Below are 23,996 nucleotides of genomic sequence, written 5' to 3' on the forward strand. Positions count from 1 at the left end.
CTTTTCCATTGATTTATTCAGATTTTGATGCTATCACAGACCCCATAATGAAGGCAAAGATGGTTGCATTGAAAGGAATCAATAAAATGGTGGTCCAGAACAACATGGGAATGTCTCCTATGGTCATGAACAAGTGAGTGAATGGTCTTGTTTATTAGACTGAAATATTATTAGATTTATTTCAGTGTATGAGCTTTTTCATTAATGGCTTTTCTTCACAAAATCTCAATTAGTGTCCAGACAGGGCAGGCGCTACCAGGCCCTGATGGAGGTATAGCTCCAGTGCAGTTGGCTGGACAGGTGAGACTCTTCAGATTTCTTCTTATCAGCAGGCACACATGGAATCTGAGTGTGTAGAACTCTGCACAAAATTCAGCAGATTTCAGCTGAATTTAAATGCCTACACCTCTTGTGTGTTTTTATTAAATATTTTGGCTAATTTGATGTTCGTTTACTTACCAGTAAGAGTGTAGTAATTTCAGATTGTCTCAATGTTCTGTTAATTTCTCAATTAGGATGGCAAACCTGCTCCTCACATGACACGACCCAATCCCCCAAATTGTGGACCAGGATTTTCCCGTAAGTCTTTAATAATTATGGATATCAGTAATACAGTCCACATTAGTGTTACACATCCAGTTATGAAACAAACATTCTGAATATGAAGATGTGTATAATGGGTAATGTAATTCCAAAATAAGTATTTACTTATTTACTAAAATATTTAAATCGTCATTTTACACTTGACCATAAAAGTGTATTCTGTATGCCAGTAATTAAATAATTCCAACCTTTTCCCCATCAAGATGATGCACAGAAGGTTCAGTATGAAGACTGGCTCAGGGAAACCCAGCAGCTGCTTCAGATGCAGCAGAAGTTTTTGGAGGAGCAGATTGGGGCCCATAGAAAGTCTAAAAAGGCCCTGTCAGCCAAGCAGAGAACTGCCAAGAAAGCAGGACGGGAGTTTCCTGAGGAGGACGCAGAGCAGCTGAAACATGTGACAGAGCAACAGGGGGTGGTGCAGAAACAGCTGGAACAGGTAAAGCACACACATAATATCAGTCATTCATGGTTTTATCTTTGCTTACAGATGAAGTCCCTGACCTCTTTCTGAAAAATAAACCTAATAAACAATTTTCAGTTTATAAGATAACCTAAAAAAGTATTATAATTGCATTGATTAACACATATTTCATAATTGAAAACAAAGCTCCTTATCATTTGATTTAAAGCCCATGCACATACTAGTGTCCACACCAATGGAAGATAGCCATCTGTTTAATATAAGTGTGTGCTGCAGTTGTCTTCTGCTGCTTTAAATGCTCAAGTTCTTCAAAGTCAGGTGGATTCTGATTGGCTGTCAGTGTTTTTATCATTCATCAGATTACAAAAAAACACTTTGAAAGTGATTAAAATGATATTGTTTCTCTGTGTTGTTTTCACTAAAGTTGTGGCATGGACATCATTATTCTCAGAAAATTAGAACAGTTATTAATACTTTAGCTATCATCCTTAGTGTTAACATCTTACTATTTAATAGTTTTTCAGAATGTTTTAATATGAATTAGGAATGTCAGTCGATTAAAATTTTTAATCTAGTTAATTACAGGGTGCTGCGATTAATTAATATAATTAATCGCAAACTAAATTTGGCTGTGAAAATACCCCCAAAAGATAATTCTAAATAGATAATAAATCTATTATTGTGTTAAATGTTTAGGCTACAATGGCCTAACATAAAGTATGGAACATAAAAGAAGATAATTTGAGAAACATCTCAGTATTTTTTGTTCATGCAATGAAAGTCACTAGTGACCAAAACAGCTTAGTTATAAACCGTATTTAAAATACCTTCTTTTATGTTGTGCAAAAGAAAGTCATTCAGGTTTAAAACAACATGAGGGTGAGTAAATGATGACAGAATTTATTAATTCATTTTTTTTTATTTTTGTTGAACTGTCCCTTTAATCCCTTTAATTATACCTTTTTTTAATAAATGAAATGATACTTTAAAGAAGAAACTAAAACTACCAGCAGGGGGCGGTAAACGTCTTTATGAGTTGATTCGTTCAAACGGCTGATTCACTCAGGAATGAAGTAAACAGCTCTATGTCTGCGTCCCAATGTGCACACTATCCATCCTAAATTCTGTGTGATTTTAGTCATTTTCAATGCTATTTAGGGCAGATAGGGTGGATAGTATGCACGTTAGGACACAGGGTACGAATGGGCTACTGAATCATTGGTTCACACGATTTGTTCAAAACGCAGATTCATTCAGAAACCAAACACCGCTGTGTTGCTCACAGACGCAGTTTTGCTGTGTTCTGCTGTGGCTTTACAGTTATGTTTTTGTTGGCAATTTTGATGTGGATTTTAGAAAATTGTGTTTAAAATATAGCACAATATTAACTTCTTATTTTCTGAAATAAAATCACATTTGCACTTGTTCTTCATAACAAAAATAGCTCTCGTGTGATATTGCTTTCGCTGCTTGTGTGATAGTCTGTCGCTTATCCTATGGTGTAAATATGAGACAGAAACCAGTATCTTGAATTTTAGGGCATAACTGCATTTATGGAGTTGTTGCCCTGCATCATATTTGTCAACACTCCACTGTACGAAATGTAAGATGACGTACAGGTCTGGGGGCGGGGCCAGTGCATTAAAATATTTAAATCGCGTTATTTTTTCATAACTAATTAATTAAGCTCACACGTTAAACTGACAGCCCTAATATAAATACAAATTCCTTAAGTCCTTAAATATTTGGATGACCCTTTGTAACAGTCAAAGATAGAAAAATTCATTTAAACTAACAAGTCTTGATTTGTTAAATCTATGGTTCAGCTATGGTTTGTACAATTTGAAAAGGTAATGATGTAAGATGTAAGAAATACTGATACATTTACAGTGAATTAATGTCTAAAGAAGAGTATTATTATTATTTCTAACATACAGTTGTTGACTTAAAGGCAGGGTAGGTGATTTGGTTCAAAAACATGTTGTTGTTTTTTGGGTTGAAAGTCTCTTCACATTCCAATCGCAACCACTAAGTTAAGTGGTCTAAATGTATTTATATAATCTTTGGAAGGCATAGGACCATAAAATGTTTGTCCAGTCCTATCCCTCGGTCTGAGGGCTATGATAGGCTGTCCTACCTGCCTGTCAACATATGAATTTGCATCCTTCTGCGCACCCTGTTCACATAGACATGATACGTCATCAGCGTGAGAATGGAAGGCGTTTTTATTGTGATATTATGACATGAGGTCATCTGACAGCATTGCATTCAACCCTTCACCAACGCTCTCTCATTGTTTCGCTGTTAGCCTCTGGTTTCCCTGTGCGTGATCATGTGTTTTGGAGGAGGCGTGGATTTGGAGACTGATTTTGCAGGGAGGGTGGGATCTTATGCTTTCAAAGCTAGCTTGCTATTGCTATCCTCTCCAAAATTGCCTACCCTACCGATACATACATTGTTTCAAAGATTCACCACTATATAGTAGAAAGACAAGGACATATTTCCTCAAACTTTTCTTGTAATTGTCAAGGACATGTTTAAATAAATGGAAAAAAACATGTAGTTGCAAATGTTTCAGTCCAATTTTTTCTGTACCTTTTCCAGATTCGCAAACAGCAGAAGGAGCATGCAGAGCTGATAGAGGAGTATAGGGTTAAACAGCAGCAACAAGGTAACATGCAGCCTGCAATGATGCATGGAATGCCACCAATGCAGCCTCATGCTGGCATGATGCCAGTTGGGCCCCCAATGAACCAACCTATGATGGGTCCCATGATGCCCATTCATCTCCACCCTGGCCAACCAGATGCAACTAGTGTGACCAACACAGCAGGTTGGCACCCTGGTGCACCTGTTCCCAGTGGAGCACCTCAAATGCCAGGAGTAATGCCCGCTCAAGTAGTGCAGGCACAACCTACGCAGCCGGCAGTGGCAAGGCCCAGTCAGGGGCAGGCAGGTGGCGAGTCTCCTCATGTAAATTTCGATGATACCAACCCATTTAGTGAAAGCTTCCAGGAGCGTGAGCGCAAGGAGCGGCTACGGGAGCAGCAGGAGAGGCAAAGAGTGCAGCTTATGAAGGAGGTGGAAAGACAGCATGTGAAACACTGCATGGAGCAACAGCAAGTTCCTAACTGCCAAGATGGAACAATGAGGGCCTTGTCACAAATGCCTTTTTACAACCAGGAGCTACCGCAGGACTTCATGCAGCCACCCAGAATGCAGCAGCAGATGCCAGGCCAACCATTTCCACAGCAGCAAGGCATGCAACCAGGGTTCGTTGGAGGACCATCCAGACCAATGATGGGTAACGGTCCGTTCCCTCAGGAAATGGGACCGGGGTTTGTTTCTGAGAACCTAGCACCCCATGGGCCTAACTTTGTCCAGGCACAAGCTAGACCTCAGAGATATCCTGGGCCAAACATGTTGCCTCAGAATCCAACTCAAAGGCATCAGTTCCCAATGGAGGGTCCCATGCCCTTGCCTCCGAACTTTCCAGGTCCCGGTCCGTCACTGATCCAACTGTACTCCAACATCATTCCGGAGGAGAAGGGCAAGAAAAAAAGGAGCCGCAAGAAGAAGAAAGATGATGATTGTGAGTCACTGAGAGCTCCTTCCACACCTCGCTCGGACCTGACAGCCCCGTTAACACCCTGCGTCTCAGATACATCATCCACACCAACAAGGAACCAAATGGTCTTCGGCGACCATGAGTTCTGTGAGACGTCCCAGCCTGGATCGTCTACACCAGGCTCCATGAGCAGCCAGCCCCACTCTGAGCTGGAGCGCCAGCTCTCTGAAGGCAGCTGTGGTGGAGGGCCAGAGATGGCCATGGGCCAACAGGAAATGCATGACAGGATCCTGTCCAACATCAAATTGGAAAAGGTGGAGGCGAGTGACTGCCATGGGCATAAAGGAATGGAGATGGAAATGGGACTAGGCATGGTCAAGGTAGAGGTAGAGAGGGAGGGAATGTTGCTTCATCCTGCGAGCCAAAGTCCAGCCAGCAGCTCGAAAGGAGAAGCTGGGAATGAACTCCTCAAACACCTCCTGAAGAATAAGAGGACTCCACCTCCTGCACTGCCTCACCAGAGGTCTGAAGACAGTTTGAGGTCAGAGGAAGAGGGATTCATGGACTGCAAAGCTTTTCTGCGACAGAGCTCCATGGACAGCACTGGGGTGAGTGGTTCAGGAGATATTGTCATCTCAAAACATGGGTATTTTTGAGCTCTTGTCTTAATGGTGTCATTTTTCCTTCCCCACAGACATTCTCGGATTCAAACCACCCTGATTTCCCTGGACCATTACTTCCAGAGGGCAAGAAGAAACAGAGGAACAAGAGGGCACCCAAGGGTGGCGACAGACCCGCTCCCCGCTGTAAAAAGAGGAAGAAAGAGGAGGACGAGAATCAAGCAGTGTATTCCTCTACTGAGCCAGTAATGACCCAGTTAAAACAGGTCCAATGAAAAATCCTTTTTATTTTTGGTCTAGGTCAGTCATATGTACTTCCACGCCCTTCATTTGGGCTTAAATATCTCTTCATAAACACCAAACCAGAAATGTGGTCTTTTGAGTAATATTTTACTGCTTATCATTTAACATTACTATATTATTACAGGTCAAAATAACAGTTTTCTGTTTTAACATGTTCTAGTTTTATTTATTCTGTGGCAAAGTTGAATTTCACTCCAGTCTTCAGTGTTACACGATCCTTAAGAAATCATTGTGGTGCTCAAGAAACATTTCTTCTTCTTCTTCTTCTTCTTTTGATTGTTATTAATGTTGAAAACAGTTGTACTGCTTAATATTTTCATGAAAATCGTTTTTTGCCAATTAGAAATTTCAAAGAACACCATTTATTTGAAATGGAAATCTTTTGTTACATTGTTTTTACTGTCACTTTTTATCAGTTGAATGCATCCTTGCTAAATAAGAATATTAATTTATTTCTTTAAAAAAATTGTTTTGCAATTAAACTTTCTTTTGAGGACGTTTAGATATTTTTATTGAGATATAAGACTAAATGCTCATTAAGAAAGTGACAGTAATTTAAGACCTATCAGCAAATCCACTCAATATTAGAAAGCATACACTTTTTGCATTGCTAAAACAATTTCTTGTTACGCACATCCACAGTAATCTGGTACATATGTTTGTCATGCAATATGAGTCAAGCATGTTCTGCTTTTAATCACAGACATGATTACAGACACTGTGCCAAAGCAACTCATGTCTTATGTATCATCACAATAGAAATCACTGGCCAATGGAGGATAGTGCTCATCACTTAAAAGAAAGTCACTGGTGTAGATAATGACCCCTAAGATTGAGGAATCTGGGGTCGACACAGCAGTTTTAAAATGCTCCTGACTGAAGATTTTTAGTTTTTAGTTTTATTTTTAAGTTTTTAGGAATTTAACTTTTGTTGTTGTTATTTTTTTATTTTATTTTTTTTGGAAAGAATGAATACTTTTACTCAGCAAGGACACATTAAATTGTTTTAAATTGACAATAAAATATTTCTGTTTTCAACTTTGATAATAAGAAGAAATGTTTTGGGGCAGCAAATCAGCATATTAGAATTATTTCTGAAGGATCATGTGACACTGAAGACTGGAGTAATGATGCTGAAAATTCAGCTTTAGCAAAACAGGAAAATATATTCAGATAGAAAACATTTTAAACTGTAATGATATTTCATAGTACAGCTTTACTCTAATTATTACTCAAAATACTCTAATTTTACTATAAAAAATAAATGCCGCCTTGGTGTTCATAAGAAACTTTTCAAAAAACATTTAAAAATTGTTTTTCTGTACTTGTAAGATTGCACCTATATTTGGTTCAATTTAACTAAATTCTAAATTGAAAAAATCAGTTTAATACTATTTTAATATCATATTTAAATGTGTTTTTATTAAAGTATATTTTGTCTTTTATTATAATAGTAAATGACATCACTGTGAAATTAAATTAATTGTTTTAAAGCAATAAATTTTAAATAGTCTTAGCATAAGGTGTATCTCATACCTTATGCTCATCACATTAGAAGTTGTCAGTTTTCTGACAGGTTTCTTAATTACACTCAAATAGGAACTCTGTCTCTTCTAACACTCTTCTAAGCATGACCTTTATCTCACATTTCCCATATGTCGCTCTTTGTGTCTCATTGTTCCACTGCACCAGCAGCTTTCTCTCTTGCCCCTAATGGAGCCTCTGGTGGGGGTGAACTTTGCCCATTTCTTGCCCTATGGGGGCGGACAGCTGGACGGAGAGAGCCGTCTCTCGGGCACATTTGGGAGCGCCTCATTGGATGGTGTCTCTGACTATTACTCCCAGCTGATTTACAAGGTAATTAAGAGCAGCTAATAAAACACTCTGTGACTGTACATTTGCCGCTGAAGCTTTTTTATGACTTACATCAAGTCTCTTGACATCAGCAGTAAACTCCACTTATTAGATTTCACGTATGAGACATACAGATGGTCACTCGTATTTTTATCTTTCTACAGCAGAATAATTTGAGCAACCCCCCCACGCCTCCCGCCTCTCTTCCCCCGACTCCCCCTCCAGTGGCACGCCAGAAGTTGCTCAATGGCTTTGCCACCACAGAGGAGCTGGCCAGCAAAGGGGGCGTCATTGTTAGCCATGATGGTGAACAATTTATATCAATAGCCCAAAACCAAGATAAAAATACATTTAGATCACAAAATGTATAATATATTGGACAGTGGACACTAATGATAATAATTGTTGTGTTTCAACAGTCACCAAAGGGCTGCTTTCTCGACCGCTGCAGTTTAAGGCTGAGGAGGAGCTGCTGGCTCGAGCTCTGGCTCAGGGGCCCAAAACTGTGAATGTGCCGGCTTCTCTTCCCACCCCGCCTCATAACAACCAGGAAGAGCTCAGGTCAGAAGACAGATAACAAGAACTGGGATTGCACTGATGTTTCTGTGATATCAATGTCTGACCTTCAGATGTGTATTTTCTTTAACAGAGCAGAGTTACATTTGCAATTTTGCTAAGTTCTAGAGGTACTAGGGGGACTGAATTAATGGCTAATGAAAATTAAGCTTTGCCATCTCATGAAGAAATACTATTTTAAAATATATTAGAATAAAAAGCAGTTGTTTACAATATTTCACTCTTTTTTTTCATTGAATAAAACATACAGAAAACAGAACACTTTTGAACAGTGGTGTACATACCCCCCCCCATACCTTTTTCAAGAATTAAAGCAACTTTTATGATGCTAGTAAATATTATCATCACTGTAAATTAATTTTTAAATATTATAAAAGAGTCTTAGCATTAGGTATGAGACGTGCAGTAGCTTCACGTGAGAAGTCAGGTTTCTGAGAGGTTTCTTAATTACACTCAGAAAGGACCTCAGAATTATTTCCTTAAAATAAAGGGTTGATTCCTCAGTTAGGGGAAGCTTTCTGTACTCTAGGATGATTTTATAGGTAATAATTCTAGTTTTAAAGGATATAGGCCTAATATAATTACTTTTTTCCTCAGATTTGGGAATGTTTAAGTTAAGATTTCTGTACTTTTAGCTTATCTCCTACCCAGACTTTTTAACTTCCCTCTATAATACTGTAAATTTATTTAGATTTTGTTTTACATGATAATTTTAAAAGTAGGTTTGTTAGGTGCTGTTATCAAACATTATTGTCTGACTGATTTATTTAAAAATGTATCACCTGAATTAATTTTAGAATTTTTAAATAGTGAATAAATAACAATAATGGACATTAATAATAATCAAACATTATTTGTTTAGTTTTTATAAATTCAAACTGAATTGACTGCTCAATAACTTGCGTTCAAGGCCAAACTCAAACCTAGCTCTTTTTTCAAAAACTGAAAAATGTCATTACCATCACACACAATATTTTGAAAAAAAATTCAAATTTCATTACTCTAAAATCCACTTGAAGATTGATCAAGGCCTTGTTCAGACCTTTATTCCAGAGCAAGTGCTTTAACACAGATGAAACCCTTTTGAACCCGTTGAATCCCCGTAGTATGTGCATAAATGTAATGGAAGCAAAATATCAGGTGGACAGTGCTTTACTGAAAAGTGATCGTATTTTCTAACCATTCATCTATTTTTCAACTTCTCAGCTAAAATGTAAAGATGTATTTCTCTTGTACACACAGGGGACAGGAGCAATGTGAAGACAGAGACACCCCAGACAGCTTCGTCCCGTCTTCTTCTCCAGAGAGTGTCGTTGGCATGGAGATCAGCCGCTATCCTGATCTCTCATTGGTCAAGGAGGAACCTCCTTCTCCAGCCCTGTCTCCAGTAATTCCAATGTTTCCTGTCTTTAGGGGCAAAGGTAACTAACTCCTTCAATTTTGTGCCTACAATTACATTATGGGTGACTGCAGTGGATTCGTTTTTGTAATCCGTTTTGTTTATTCCACTTGTGTTGTAGGCTCAGAGGTCAGATTACGAGAGGTCAAGACAGAGCCTTCATCAGTGTTCTTCGGTTCTCCATTTGGATCAGTGCAAAATGGTTCCAACACTGGGCTGGTGTCCATCGCCATCACACTGAAGCCGGCAGCTGCTGGGGTGAGAAACAGTGAGGGTTGACAAGAGAAATCGAGTCACATTTCCCTGCTACAGAATGAGCGTACACAAAACTTAGCAGTAAATAACTAGATCGGTACATTGTCTGAAGAAAAAAGTATGAGCAATAGAAATAGTGATGCTTGCTTCAACAAACATAGCTAATGTGTGATATAATATCTAAAACCCTCTCGTTCTTCACTGTGGTCTTTCAGAACATCACTGACGTTGTTGCAGCCATTGCTGACCTGATCCGTGTGAAGATCCCAAGCAGCTATGAGGTCAGCAGTGGCCCGGGAGGAGCTATGGGGGCCATCAAGACCTCAGTGGCTCCACAGCATCTGTCCTCTGCCCTTCATGAGCAGAACGGACTGCGAGCCACACAGCAAGCACCTCAGCAGCTACAGCACAACCATAACAAAAGTGAGGAACGCTTGCTTATCCATATTTTGTCACAAATCTTTCTAACAGTGGTTTCGGGCCAAATATATGTTTTTGTTCAAACAGTAATATTGTGAATTACTATATGAATGGTTTATTTTCTATTTAAATACATATTTTAAAATGTAATTTATTCCTGTGATCAAAGCTGAAATCTCAACATCATTACTCCAGTCTTCAGTGTCACATGATCCTTCAGAAATCATTTTTCATGAGTTGCTGCTCAAGAAACATTCCTTATTATCAATGTTGAAGACAGTTGTGGAAACCATGATTTTTAAGCAGGATTTTAGCAGAGCTCTTTGATGAATAGAAGGTTCAAAAGAATAGTATTTATTTGAATTAGAAATCTTTGTAACATTATGAGTGTGTTTACTGTTGCGTTTGATCAAATGAATGCATTCTTGCTGAATAAAATTTTAATTTCTTCTAAATACCTTACTGACCCCATAATTTTAAACGGCAGTGTATATACATAAAAAAAAATCAAAACCAAATAAATATTTTGTATTTATATATAATATATAAAGTACTTTTGTTACATTATATCTGACAATGATGGGACGAAAATGAGAAGGTGAATGAATGAATGACTAAATAAATAAGTACATTTTATTGTGCATTATACATATATGTGAAAGCAGCAATACAATTAGCCTGATTGGTAGACAGTTGCATTCAGCCTGTTTACACAAATACAATTATAGAATAGCAATCAGGAATTGTTTATCCATCACTTGTTAACCGTGCAATAATGTGTCTGTGTCTGGCTGAGTTGCTGATGGAAAATCACTATTGATTTTGTGAAGCTGCTTAAACACAGTAGTGATCTTGGCCTGAACTCTATCCTGTTGAAGTCTGCTCATCTGTGTCAGATACATACTTAATGAATGTACTGAATCACATTAAAAGCCTCAATACAAGATTACATCGCAGGGAAATGACACAGCTCTCTAGTATCGTTGTGTAATTGCCGTTTTTACTCTAATCATAGCTGGTAGGAGGAGCCTTTTCTGTTTATTGACAACTGTGGATATCTTTCAGGTCTTGTTGGTGGTAGAGAGCGGGATAAGAAGGGACAGGAAGGCCCAGGACGAAAGCAACAATGGTGTCAACACTGTAAAGTGGTTGTCCTTGGCAGTGGCGTGAGGAAAATGACCAAAGATGAGCAGGGCAAAGCACAGGTATGAATATGTTATTTTGGTTTTATCTTAGTGTTTTTAAAAGTCATTCGAAACCCATTTTATTTCTAAACATCTGACATATTTGCAAGTGAAATTTAGGTTGAGACTTTATTTTATTAATTATATTGATTAGATCATTGTGGACATTGCATCGTGAACTGAACGCGGACACACAAAATATAATTTGGTTTTATAATTGCGCCAAAATTGATAAATGTTTACAAAAATATGTCAAAATGCCCACCTTGGCCAGTATTCACGTTACAGCTAAGGTGAATGTAAACAGTTAGGAGAAAATAGAATTTGTGTAAGTGTATATATATATATATATATATATATATATATATATATATATACACACACACACATATATGAGTACGTTAGGTCTTAAAGTGACAGCAGCTTAATAAACTTGCTGCTGCCTGTCATTAATGTTAAACAGACTACCCCAGAAAAAGAGAAATTACCATTTTTTGTAATGTTAATAAAAATCGATGTATGTTTCATTCATACAGTGTTGTATTTTACATTTGATTACTTTCAGATTACATTCCAGAGCTCAACGTTAAGGATTTTTTCTACTGACCCGGTTGGGTCAGCGGTTCAAATTTTTACTTGCCCTGCCAACAGTTTCACTGGCCCTGCCACAAAAAATAAAATAGTTGGTGTTATCATTGTTTTTGATCTATGTTATCTTGTATTCCAATAAATAAGCTTATATGACACCAATATTTTACATACCAATTAAATTGTATAATTCTCGATTTCAATTTTGATACCACAGCAAAAACCACTAGCTGTAAATAAATATAAAGTTCAAACATTATTAAAGACAAGTGAACAGCCAGTAAATAAGAACACATGAACAAATTACAAGTATAGCACAATTAAATAAAGGCCTATAGCATAAAGATAGAAATGAAATGACGATTTATGTTTTTAGATGTTCAGGTACAGAAATTGAAAAATCACATAAAATAACATTTGCATATTCTTCACTCTGCACCTTTATTTTTCATAGCCATTTGAGATTAGAGGCAAACACTGCATTTTAAATATGAATCGATCAAAACAAAAATGTGCAATCTTTGATTTATATTATACTGTATAATTTCAGAATCTGAAGCAAAAACAGAATGGTCTGACTTTAGCTGTGTAAAATTATGCTGTATAAATCATTGCACGAAACGGAAACAGCAGACGGGCTGAGTGAGATGCAGTTCCACTCCCTGCCAGCAGGTGACTTAACAGCAATAATACAGCGTTTCCTTGGTTACCACTGTAAACACAGCAGCTTGCACGTATTAACACTAATTTAAATGCATTATACGGAGGCAAGATGAAAAGAAAACACCATGAAAACTTTACTGAAAACAACCAGTTCCCCTCAGAAACACATTCATATAAAATTCAATATTTGGATTTTCTTCCTTTATTTCGCGCATCGTGAACAGTGATCTTGTTCTGCAGTGATCTTGTTCTTATTACCTTCCAAAATAGTCTTAAAAACCAACATTAAAAATAATCGTCATGAGATCATGGAACGTGATCCTACCTGAAAATATTACGATATGATACTTTTGACATATCGCCCACCCCTAGACTGCATAGATGACAGCAGGAAAGTCATTTCAGAAGCGAAGCAGGTTACATTATTACATTTGCGATTAAAGAAAGAAAAGACAAGCATTTTTAAACCTGATGTCCTCCTCTGATTTCTCCCAGAAGTCTCAGTTATGTTCAGATGCTGGTTTGGTGTTCTGCAGTCATAGCTGTCTCATTCTGCACTCATCATCCTCTCAGTCCAATGGGAACGCTGACACCAAGGTTTGTTTTCTCTGTCATAATCCATATGCAGACAGCGTAGTTGTTTTTATTTGTCTGATGGATAATTATGGATGATGAATTTTGCGCATGTTTCTTTGTTGCATTTCCAGGCATCTGTTGCTCTACTTCCTGAAAGTGCTTTGCAACAGTGTCCCTCTAAAGTCCAGCACCAGTACAGCAACAACATGTCCTCGCTCGACGTCCACTGCCTGGCCCAACTCCAGCCTAAACCGTCCCCTCCCTCTCCGAACCTTCACACAGCGATCAAGATGGAATCCAAACCTGAAAGCATATCAGAAAGTCATCTTAAAGTGACGGTACAGCTTAAACCGTGTTCCCAGAGCCACATGGAAGACAAACCATGGCATCACGGCAAACGGTGGAAAGGCCTGCGCTGGCGAAAATGGACGGTACACATTACGATGCCAAAAGTTGCCACCCAAACATCGGAGTCGGAAGTTGAGGAACTTTTGCAGCAGCTCAACTCATCTCTGCGACCGTGCTCAACCACTCGAGACCGGCGCCGCTGCTGTTTCTGCCAACAGATAGGTGATGGGATGACTGATGGTCCTGCCAGGCTGCTCAACTTGGACTTGGACACCTGGGTGCACCTCAACTGTGCCCTCTGGTCCTCTGAGGTCTATGAGACGCAAGCCGGTGCCCTAATCAACGTGGAATTGGCACGCCAGCGAGGGCAAACGGTGGTTTGTGCGTTCTGTCAGCGCTTAGGTGCCACCAGTGGCTGCCATCGGCTGCGCTGCCTTAACATCTACCATTTCACCTGCGCCTTGCAGGCCGGCTGTACGTTTTTCAAGGATAAGACAATGCTGTGCCACCAGCATCGGCCGCGAGGATCTGGCGCCGCCACTGGGTTGTACTTAGAACAGCAGCTGCGCTGCTTCTCCGTGTTCCGCCGTGTGTTTGTGCAGCGTGATGAACTGCGACAGTTAGCGGCAGCTGTGCAGCAGCCTGAACGCGGCCATACTTTCAGAGTGGGCAGTTTGCTTTTCCATGCAATGGGTCAGCTGCCACCTGCCCTGCTGCCTACGTTTCATTCATCCACGGCCATCTTTCCACCTGGCTACGAGGCAAGCCGGCTCTACTGGAGCATGCGGCACGGCCAGAAGCGTTGCCGTTACGTCTGCTCTGTGGAAGAGCATGAGGGGCGTCCCGAATTCAGCATCCGTGTCATTGAGCAGGGTTACGAGGATCTGGTGCTGACTGACACCACTGCTAAAGGTACAGCTGCCACAGTCTCCACTGGATTAATTAAATCACATATGCTGATATAAAAGCTGACAGGGTTCCCATAGGTACTTAAAAAAGTCACTTTGATCAAATCTACAGTCATAAAAAGTCTTAAATATTTGAAGTGGTCTTAATTATCATTTTAAAAGGCCTTAAATTTGGGGACAAAAACAGAAATTGCAATACACCTAATGAGATGATTAAACCTCAAATGGCTATGATTTAAGGTAATTAAAGACATCGCACATTCTACAAGCTTGAAGTTTCAGAGTAGCTCACAATCAGTGAATCATGTGCATTGCCAATGCCAATAGATTGCTGATTATGAATTACGACAATGATTACTTTATGGTGTTTATAGGTTGTAAGAGCGCCTTTTTTATCTTCATCACCTTTTTCATGAGCAGCTGAAAATAGTTAAACATAGAAATGTCAAAAAAGTCAGGGTGTATTTCAGGCATGTGTATAATTAAATGTCCTGCATTATGCATGAGGTCTTTTTTTATGGTTAAAAGGGCTATTTTGGTTACTCAGACTGTATCTGGCATATAATTCAGCATAAACTATTTTCTTTTTGGTTCGTCCTGTCAAAGGAAGAAAAGACAAAAAACATTTACACATTCAGTATAGAGGTTTTATAATAATTTGCTTTTCTCTAAACACATTATTGTATCAGCCAAATTCAGTATTGGTCTCTAATTCGTATGTATATATTAAACATCTAAAACAGTATTGTAAATTTGCAGTTACCCTGTTCTGTTAATAAGAAGCATCAAGTCTTCAGTGAATGTCTGCCTCAATTTAATAATCTGCAATGCATGATTTATTTCAAGATTGTCTGGGTTTATTCTTAAAAACATTTTTTAAATTCTTATATTTGATTTGAGCTCTGCAGATACCCTGAGCAGATATATTTGTATTTTAGTATTATTTTGAAATGTATGAGTGATCTGAACTATGATGAGTTGCATATGCACTCTGAATGTGTAGTAGAGGACAAAACAATGTGCCGCCACAATATATCCACATGCATCCCATATATTTATATAAACAAATTAAACTGGAGCTTTTTGAGGTTCAGTAATCACATGCCATATAATTGAAATTTCAGTGTGATTTTGTAGCTCTCATTTAAACCAGTTAAAGATAATCTTACAAGTCCTATCTGACAGCAACATGATGTTTTTTTGTGTGTGTGCTCTAGGAGTCTGGGACAAGGTTCTTGGGCCCGTGGCTGAGAGGAGGGCTGAGACGGGCATGCTGAGACTCTTCCCCATCTATCTGAAGGGAGAGGACCTGTTTGGGCTCACCGTCTCAGCAGTCACCCGCATTGCTGAATCAGTAAGAACAATCAACCTTCGTATCACTCAATGCATATTGTAGAGTGAGATGTCCAGCTATGTGCAGTTCGTTGATTTGTCACTGTATTGTAGCTGCCGGGTGTGGAGGCGTGCTCGAGGTATCGATTCCGTTATGGACATAATCCCATGTTGGTGCTTCCACTGTCCATCAATCCATCTGGCTGCGCTCGTTCTGAGTTGCAGACATACCCCCATCATGAGAGGTCAGTAGCTGAATATTGTAAAAACAGTATTTCAGTATTGTGATAAATGAAGGTGTGGTCACATCAACAAAATTTCAGTGCAATTGCATGTGCAAAATCAATTTCTGCTGGTCTTAATTTGACCCTCTTCAAATGAATGCTTTAAAAAGAAAGTGCTGTTTAAAGTTGTGGCATTAAATGGTGCATGCACTGCAAACAATTAATATCTTCATCAGTATTTTTGTCTTGTTTTCTAGTTCAAATACCTAAACATCTTTAAGATATATTTACTTTAGATGCAAAATGAAGATTGTTAAAGCCTTGCTTTATGAAAAATTCAATAAAATTGAGTTTCCCCTTGAATTGAGCTGATTCTTCTGACCCCATTGGCAGATTTGTTCTTATTTAAATTCTAAACACACTTCACTTTTAATTAATTTCTCAGACTTTGTTATTTTTTCATTTAGATATTTGCACGACAAGACAAAAATACAGAGGAAGAACATCATGTTTTTGCACTGTGACCAGAAGATACAGTCAAAGTTATTTCCCTATTCCAGTTAAGCTATTTTTGCTTGTAAAATTGATTAAAATATGAATCGAGGAATGGTTTGAAGTTTGAAGTGTTTTCATACTGTTGCTAATACATCTCTAGATGATGATAGTTAATGTAGATGAACTCTAGACATTTACATTTAGAGAACATATTGATGTATCGTTCCCTTCGATTTATTATGTAAATTGGTCTTTCTTTATTACTATTATTTATTACTTTAATTGGTCTTAAAATTGTATTACCCAGTCTTAAATTAACCTTCATAAAACCTGCAGAAACCCTCGAAACCGGTCCATTGTCATTGTAAATAGCATTGGCAAATTTGAGTGAATATGAGCACCATCTGTGTGAGAAAAAAAATCCCTCATGCAGATATCAGTCATATTTCAGGGGTGGACATGCAAATTTGCTGCTTATAGAATTAATGTTTTCTTTCTCTGTTTTTGTCATCGTCTCCTAACAGGCAGAAGATCCTCTCTGTGTGGTCCAGAACATCTAGCTGCATCCAGAACTCGATGGAAGCGGAGAGGGGATCATCTCACAGCAAGCACTTTGTGCACTCCAAGTCATCTCAGTACCGCCGGCTGACCAGCGACTGGAAGACAAACGTGTATCTGGCACACTCTCGCATCCAGGTGAGTCCATGCACACGAGCCGCTTCTGAAATGGCCATGTTCAATCAGACTGACTGAAAAGGAAATGTTTTAAGGGATTCAGATAGACCTTGAAATACTCAGTGTGCCTCGAGTGACTACAGTTTCTGTCATTCCTCTAAGAGCATCTTAATGAATAAGCCTGTGTTATTGGCATTCCTCCCTCTGGCACGGTTGTGTGGTCATCTAAAAGAGCCACAGCTGATCCAGTGTCCCTTCCAGTACCCTGCCGAGCTTTTTAAAACCACACAGGCATAAAAACAGCTAAACCACTAAGACATATCTGATGTCTCATTCTGTCAGCTGTACAAACCTGTGTCTGTTAATTGAAGTCGTGTAGAAAGCAATCTGGCCCAGGTCGCATTTGCCCCCACCAAATTTTTTTTTTTTGTATATATAAACAATGCAAATCTATGGATTGTCCCCATAGCTAGATAAGTGTGTGTGTGTGTGTGTGTGTGTGTGTGTGTGTGTGTGTGTGTGTGTGTGAGACCGAGCGAGCGAGCTCTAGCCTTGGGTGTGGTGCATGTCTAATGTGTCTTGTGTGTGCAGGGTCTTGGGCTGTTTGCAGCGCGTGACATTGAGAAGCAGACCATGGTGATTGAATACATGGGGGATGTTCTGCGCGCTGAGGTGGCCATGAGGAAAGAGCTGCTGTACAATGCTAAGGTAAAGCTCGCTCAGCCACTGAGGGAACAACGCTGGGAATAATGTTACCTTGACTTGCTGTCGAAATGCATTTGTTTAAATCTGTGTGGATTCCTCCAACAGAACCGCCCAGCGTACATGTTCCGCATCGATGGCATGCGAGTTATCGATGCAACCCGGTCTGGAAGCCCTGCAAGGTAAGAAATTAACTTAGCTTCTCATATCAGTTTTCAAATGTTTACATTACTTAATAAAGCATTATGGGCGATGTCAAATCTGACATATTGTTATCTTTTCTATATTTTACACAATTCTGAGCACAATGCTGAACATCTGTGAACTTCTTTAGGATTACTATTTGAGATTCTCTACTGTCCAGAAGTTTGGGGTGTTTGAAAGAAGTCTCTTATGTTCACTAAGGCTACATTTATTTGATCAAAAATACAGTAAAAACAGTGATATTGTGAAATATTATTTCAATTTAATATAATTTATGTCTATATTAATATATATTTAAAATGTAATTTATTCCTGTGGCGCAAAGCTGAATTTCCTGCAGCCATTACTTCAGTCTTCAGTGTCACATGATCCTTCAGAAATGCTTAGTTTTTTCTTATTATCAATGGTGAAAACATTTGTGCTGTGTGATGTTTTTGTGGAAAGTGTGAATCAGTTTTTTTTTTGCTGAATAGAAACAAAAAAAAATACTGCCCCCAAAATTTTGAACAGTAGTGTCTCAAGACAAACCCCCTAAAAATGTAAACTTAAACTTTATCCCACACTGGTTGTGCTATGGAAATTAATGATACCTCATTAATGATACCCCTGCTTTTGCTTTTCTATAAAAATTTGAATCACAATTTTATATAGTTAATGACACTGTGTTTGAAAAAAATTGCTGCTGAAAAGTTCAAAGTGAGCTCTAGAAAATACTTTAAGTAGTACTGAAATTTAATAATTTTAATTAAAATTATCCCATAGGTACATCAATCATTCATGCTCACCAAACTGTGTGGCAGAGGTTGTGACGTTTGAGCGGGGCCACAAGATCATCATCAGTGCCGCCCGCAGGATTGAGAGGGGAGAAGAGGTAAGGAAAGAGGGAATTCATTAAGAATGAACTGCACAACTGAAAGTGGCATTAATTTTTATGTACCCTAAACAAAATATGCACACAGTGCAAACATTCCTGAAAAATTAGCACTGGAATGCACAACGCAATGTCTTCCAGGCGGTTCTGTGAGATTGTGAAGGATGCAGCAGATCTTTGCAATCTGGCATACTTTTAGGGGTATAAAATCAGTTCTATCATGGCAGCTCTCGGAGGGATTGGCATGGTAACGGACAAGACAGTGTTTAACCTCTGGAGTCGACTAACACGAATACGCGTTTTGTGGCATATTCTCCTGATAAGACCGAAAAGAACTTAAATTACACTTTCAGTTTTGATCGTACAGATAAGAGCAATACATCAATCGAATCTGTAAAGGGTCTACTTTAATTTTTATACACACATAATAACAACAAAACTTTGTGCATTTCTAAAATAAAGAAAACAAACAGAGTGCGCTGTCTGCCGCCTTGGTTCTGCATCATCTTCATTTAGAAACACATCATTAAAATGAACTGTAACTCAGCAAATACTCAACACAGAGACATGAGAGATATATCTATAGAAAGCTTGATATGTCTACTTTTAACCCTCTGGAGTCTAAGGGTATTTTTGGGGCCTGGAGAAGTTTTGTCATGCCCTGACATTTGTGCTTTTTTCAGTTACTTATAAACATCTAATGGCTAAAGTCTAATATCATTGTAATCAGCACAAACTGGGCTATAATAATATGTGAGCAGCATGTATGTACATGATTGTGTTTTTGAGAAAAAAAAAAGTTATGCGTGGTTAGTGAAAAACTAAAAATGTTAAATCACTTGAATAAGGCCATAAAAGACATACAGAAAATTGGCTCCCGGGACTTTTGAGAACTGGAGCCTTGTAGCCTAGAATTTTTTTTTTTTTCTAAATGATGTGAAAATCATCTTGTTTACTCACTTACAGAAAACAATATATTGATTTAAATTTTCTAAGACACTTTTTGTTGGTAAAAGTCATATGCGAGTAGGCGTCAACTATCATGAATTCACACCTGAGAAGACAAAGACCTGCATAATGAGCTGCATAATGAGCCATTCAGTCAGCTGTGTCACTGAGAGGGATGAGTTACAAGAAAGAATGTGAGGACAAAATAAATGTATATAATTTTATGTTTGTAGTTTATTTAGAATATATTTAATTATCCCACAGCATAATTTAATATTCACTTGCGAGTGCAGATAAACAGTTTATTAGGAACAATCAAAGCTGACTTTCAAACTGAATTTTTTGCATCATTACTCCAGTCACACAATCCTTCAGAAATCCTTTTAACAATCTTATTTTCTACAAAAAAAAAACATTTATTGTTATTATTATTATCATTATTATTATTATTATTATTATTATTATTGTTATTATTATTATTATTATTATTATTATTATAAATGTTGAAAAGAGCTGAGAATATTTTTTCAGTTTTTTTTAGGGGGTTAAATTGAAAGAACAGCATTGTTTGTTACATTTATTTGTTACATTTATATTATTTACATCAAGCTTTTGAATGGTATAGTAGTGTATATTGTTATTGAAACTTCATAATATTTCACTTGATTATACATTTAGTCAGGAATTATAGTTTGGAAAAAGTCTTTGGAAAAAGTCTAACTAGTAAAATGTTTACACGTTATGTGAAAACTAGTACAAGTATATAAATAAATAAAAAGAGACTTACTCATGTTTATGATCTCTGCTAAATAAAGTGCTTCATTCTTTTTTTCTGAGGAAATCCAAATCTCAAATCCTGAGGTAATCCACATCACATCTTTTTGGGGTGAATTATGTCTTATTCCTCTCATCGCGAAGCAAACAGTAAATAAAAAAACTTTAAGAACAGTCTCGCTGCGTTGTCTTCTGTTGTGTGGGCGTATTCAAGCCGCGCGCTTCAGTGAAACATTATCATCTCAAAAGCGCGTTCAGCGCGGGGGCGTGGTCGCATTAGAAGATAATGAAGGGAGACGTGAAAAACGGACATTGCGTTGTTTTCATATTGATTACTTTATCACAGAATACTTGTTTTCGGCAGCACTTGTTTAGATTAAAAGTAGACGTGTCAAGCTTTCTATAGATATCTCTCTCATGTCTCTGTGTTGAGTATTCACTGAGTTACAGTTCATTTTAATGATGCGTTTGTAAATGAAGATAAGCGCAGACAAAGGCTGCAGACAGCACTCCTTGTTTGTTATCTTTATTTTATAAATGCACAAAGTTTTGTTGTTATTAGGTCTGTATGCAAAATAAGTAGACTCTTTACAGATTCAATTGATGTATTGCTCTTATCTGTACGATCAAAACTGAAAGTGTAATTTAAGTTCTTTTCGGGGTTATCACATCTCCCTTCATTATATCTAATGTGACCACGCCCACGTGCATAGCGCACTATTGATATTACAATCGTCTACGTGAAGTTTGCGGCGGGTAACCACCCACTTCACAGCAAAAAAAAAGCAGCGATACTGTTCTTCAGTACAGAGGGTGTCTAGGCGTACAACTCTCGTGTTCAAGAGGGTTCCTCGAGCTGAAGGGATCCCCCGAATTTGGTGCGGATTCGTCACACCGTTACGGAGATATGGCTGTTCAAAGTTTCAATGGTTTTCCATAAACTTAAGCTTTAAAGCGTTTCATCCAGGTCGCCAATAGCAAACAATGGAGCACGCTTTGCTGGAAAAACTAAGTAATTACACAATTTCAAGCATCTTATCTGCGTTATGTTCTGTAAAAAAAATAAAATCATATCGGCTGCATATTCGCCGATACCGATATATCGACAACAGGCTCATATCGGCCGATAATATCGACAAAACGATATATCGGTCGGGCTCAAATATATATATCTGGCACTCATTTAAATGGATATACCACCCAAAAATTAACAATAGAACAATAAAGATTTTTACTCGAAACCGTGGTTCTTGGTGAAAAAAAAAAACTGTATATAAGTTGATTTTTAAAACAATTATTTAATAATACTGTTAAATGACAGTATGGCCTACATACTATACTCTGAGTGTTCAACATCATTCTGATCCAGACAGCTGAAACAGCCCTTTAAAAAGCACTCTCGACTACATCGCATAATGCTCTTCTTGATCATATGACGAAATATTGAATAAGGGCAGATTTTTGCAGTGTCTGCTGTCATAAGAACTAGTGCAGTGCTTCTGGTTTGAAATTTAAACTAACCAGCTCTGAATGATTTTGTTGCAGCTCTGCTACGATTACAAGCTCACCCCGGTTGCAGATCAGAGCAAGATCCCATGTCACTGTGGAGCCGCCAACTGCCGCAAGTGGATAAACTAAACAGGAGTGACACCAACAACAACTCTGAGGTGCCAATTTACCAGAGGAGACGTGCAAACAGGAAACAGCCATTCCTGGAAGTTGCCACAATGGGCGATAATTTTTTTTAATGTGCAAATCTAAGAGGAAAACACAATGCGAGAATACAGCATTGTGTGAGAGCCATTCGTATCATTTCTTGACTTGAAAGGAAAAGGTTCTGTTATGTGTTATGTGCATGTGCCATGAGTCTGTGTGTGTGTGTGTGAGTGTGTGCGTCACACGGGGCAGATTTCACCAGCGAATGAGGACGGAGAATGAGCGCGAGCACTGTGCCGGGTATTGCCTTATAGGTTGATGGAGGGGCAGGCCCATCTGTATGACGAGATCTGTAGAGACTGAACCGTAGAAATCAATGTAGAACATCACTGAATGGAGAATGTACGGAATTGACTTCCGCAAAGGGAAAAAAACATGTTGCACTAAAAAAAAGAAAAAGAAAAAAAAAGAAACAGAAAACAAAACACACACAAAAAAAAAAAATTCAAAATACTTGATTCCATGAGTCAGTTTTATCCTAGATATCTCATTGTTTAGTGTAAGAAAATAAAGGTGTTTTGTATTTATTACTGTGTGAGTGAATGAATGGGCCTATTTTTAAAAGCGGTTTTAATGCCGCTCCCCCGAAAGCCCGACTGCGATTCTTGCACGCAGTTTGAGATTCTGTTACATCTGTAAATACCGTGTAAATATAGAGAAATATCGGAATGATTGACCAAATACTACCTTATTCACTACCTTATTCATATTGATGTTCAGATATTTTAGATGTGCCGTTTTGTTTTGCTTTTTCTCCTTTCTTTTCCTCTTCGGAATTATTTAACAAAGACACATCATGATACCACGTGTACACGTGTAATTACGAAACTGTACAAAATTACAAAGTTGATTTCACATGAAAAGTATTTTCTCTGTGCTTAGGATGTGGTATTTGTAGTGACTTTGTGGTTTATACATTTATTGCTGACCATTTTGTTGGTTTTCATTTCATTTTAGTCCATTTTATGTTACGGATAGCAGCGACACGGAATTCAAAATCTAGTAAATCAGGTGGGATGGTAGATGTAGGGATAACTGTGAAATGAACTTTAAACCTCACAAACCGATTACGAGATCACAAGCGTAACCTGAAAACAGGCACAAGTAGATCACGCTCATTTTTTATAAAGGCTGTCATATGGATTTTATAAACCTGCAATGTCGTTGTGCAAGAACGAGAAGTCGATTGATTGAGAAGTTTGCTTGTTGGAGATGGTATGAGCGGGAATCGGTGGGAAAGAAGGGTCAGCGTAACTCTCTGAAAATGATGTACATATGAAAAACATATGCTTGTATTAGTTTTCTTGATTGAAGTGAAGCATCTGTTAAGAGAGTGCTATTCATTTTGTAGCCAAAAACTGTTTTTCACATTTCACATGCCTTGTTGTTTCAATTTGGGAGTTTCTGTGTGCACAATTTCACGTTAAAAATGGACAGTTTAGACTTTGTATTGTACTGGGCATGAATTTTTTCAAAAGAGTCAGTTGTATATATTTTTTTCTCAATGAACAGCTGTAACAAAATTGTTTCATGGATATTTTCCTTGTCTTGTAAAATACATCAATTTCCTAGTGTTTTTCTTTTCTTTTCTTTTGCTCTGTATAGTAGTCTAAATTGTTTTGGAAACTGAAGCTTTTTTGAAGTACACAGAGCGATATAGGGTTTGGTATTTGAGGAATTGAATTTACATTTACAAAAAAATAATAAAATATTTTACATCATTAATTGATGCAAAACTTCTTTTTCTTCTGGTAATGTGTTGCTAGTTT

At 38.0% G+C, this 23,996-nt stretch overlaps 1 protein-coding gene across 1 annotated transcript in view; it reads left to right on the forward strand.

The window, feature by feature from the left end:
- The window catches only part of LOC109110691 (histone-lysine N-methyltransferase 2C-like), a 60,627-nt gene extending 37,818 nt beyond the window's left edge, over positions 1–22,809 (forward strand). The window contains exons 27-48 of the mRNA XM_042717960.1: positions 22–133; positions 234–300; positions 516–579; positions 807–1,039; positions 3,629–5,200; positions 5,287–5,478; positions 7,208–7,372; positions 7,534–7,675; positions 7,789–7,930; positions 9,188–9,366; positions 9,466–9,602; positions 9,815–10,022; positions 11,085–11,224; positions 12,950–13,051; positions 13,162–14,290; positions 15,504–15,640; positions 15,733–15,863; positions 16,862–17,033; positions 17,604–17,720; positions 17,823–17,896; positions 18,681–18,789; positions 22,057–22,809. Of these exons, the coding sequence (XP_042573894.1) occupies positions 22–133; positions 234–300; positions 516–579; positions 807–1,039; positions 3,629–5,200; positions 5,287–5,478; positions 7,208–7,372; positions 7,534–7,675; positions 7,789–7,930; positions 9,188–9,366; positions 9,466–9,602; positions 9,815–10,022; positions 11,085–11,224; positions 12,950–13,051; positions 13,162–14,290; positions 15,504–15,640; positions 15,733–15,863; positions 16,862–17,033; positions 17,604–17,720; positions 17,823–17,896; positions 18,681–18,789; positions 22,057–22,149 (5,417 nt within the window). The 3' untranslated portion in view covers positions 22,150–22,809. The remainder of the gene's footprint in view (positions 1–21; positions 134–233; positions 301–515; positions 580–806; positions 1,040–3,628; positions 5,201–5,286; positions 5,479–7,207; positions 7,373–7,533; positions 7,676–7,788; positions 7,931–9,187; positions 9,367–9,465; positions 9,603–9,814; positions 10,023–11,084; positions 11,225–12,949; positions 13,052–13,161; positions 14,291–15,503; positions 15,641–15,732; positions 15,864–16,861; positions 17,034–17,603; positions 17,721–17,822; positions 17,897–18,680; positions 18,790–22,056) is intronic.
- Positions 22,810–23,996: the final 1,187 nt, after the last annotated feature.

This window comes from Cyprinus carpio, chromosome B2, assembly GCF_018340385.1.
Source record: "Cyprinus carpio isolate SPL01 chromosome B2, ASM1834038v1, whole genome shotgun sequence".
Taxonomy (NCBI): domain Eukaryota; kingdom Metazoa; phylum Chordata; class Actinopteri; order Cypriniformes; family Cyprinidae; genus Cyprinus; species Cyprinus carpio.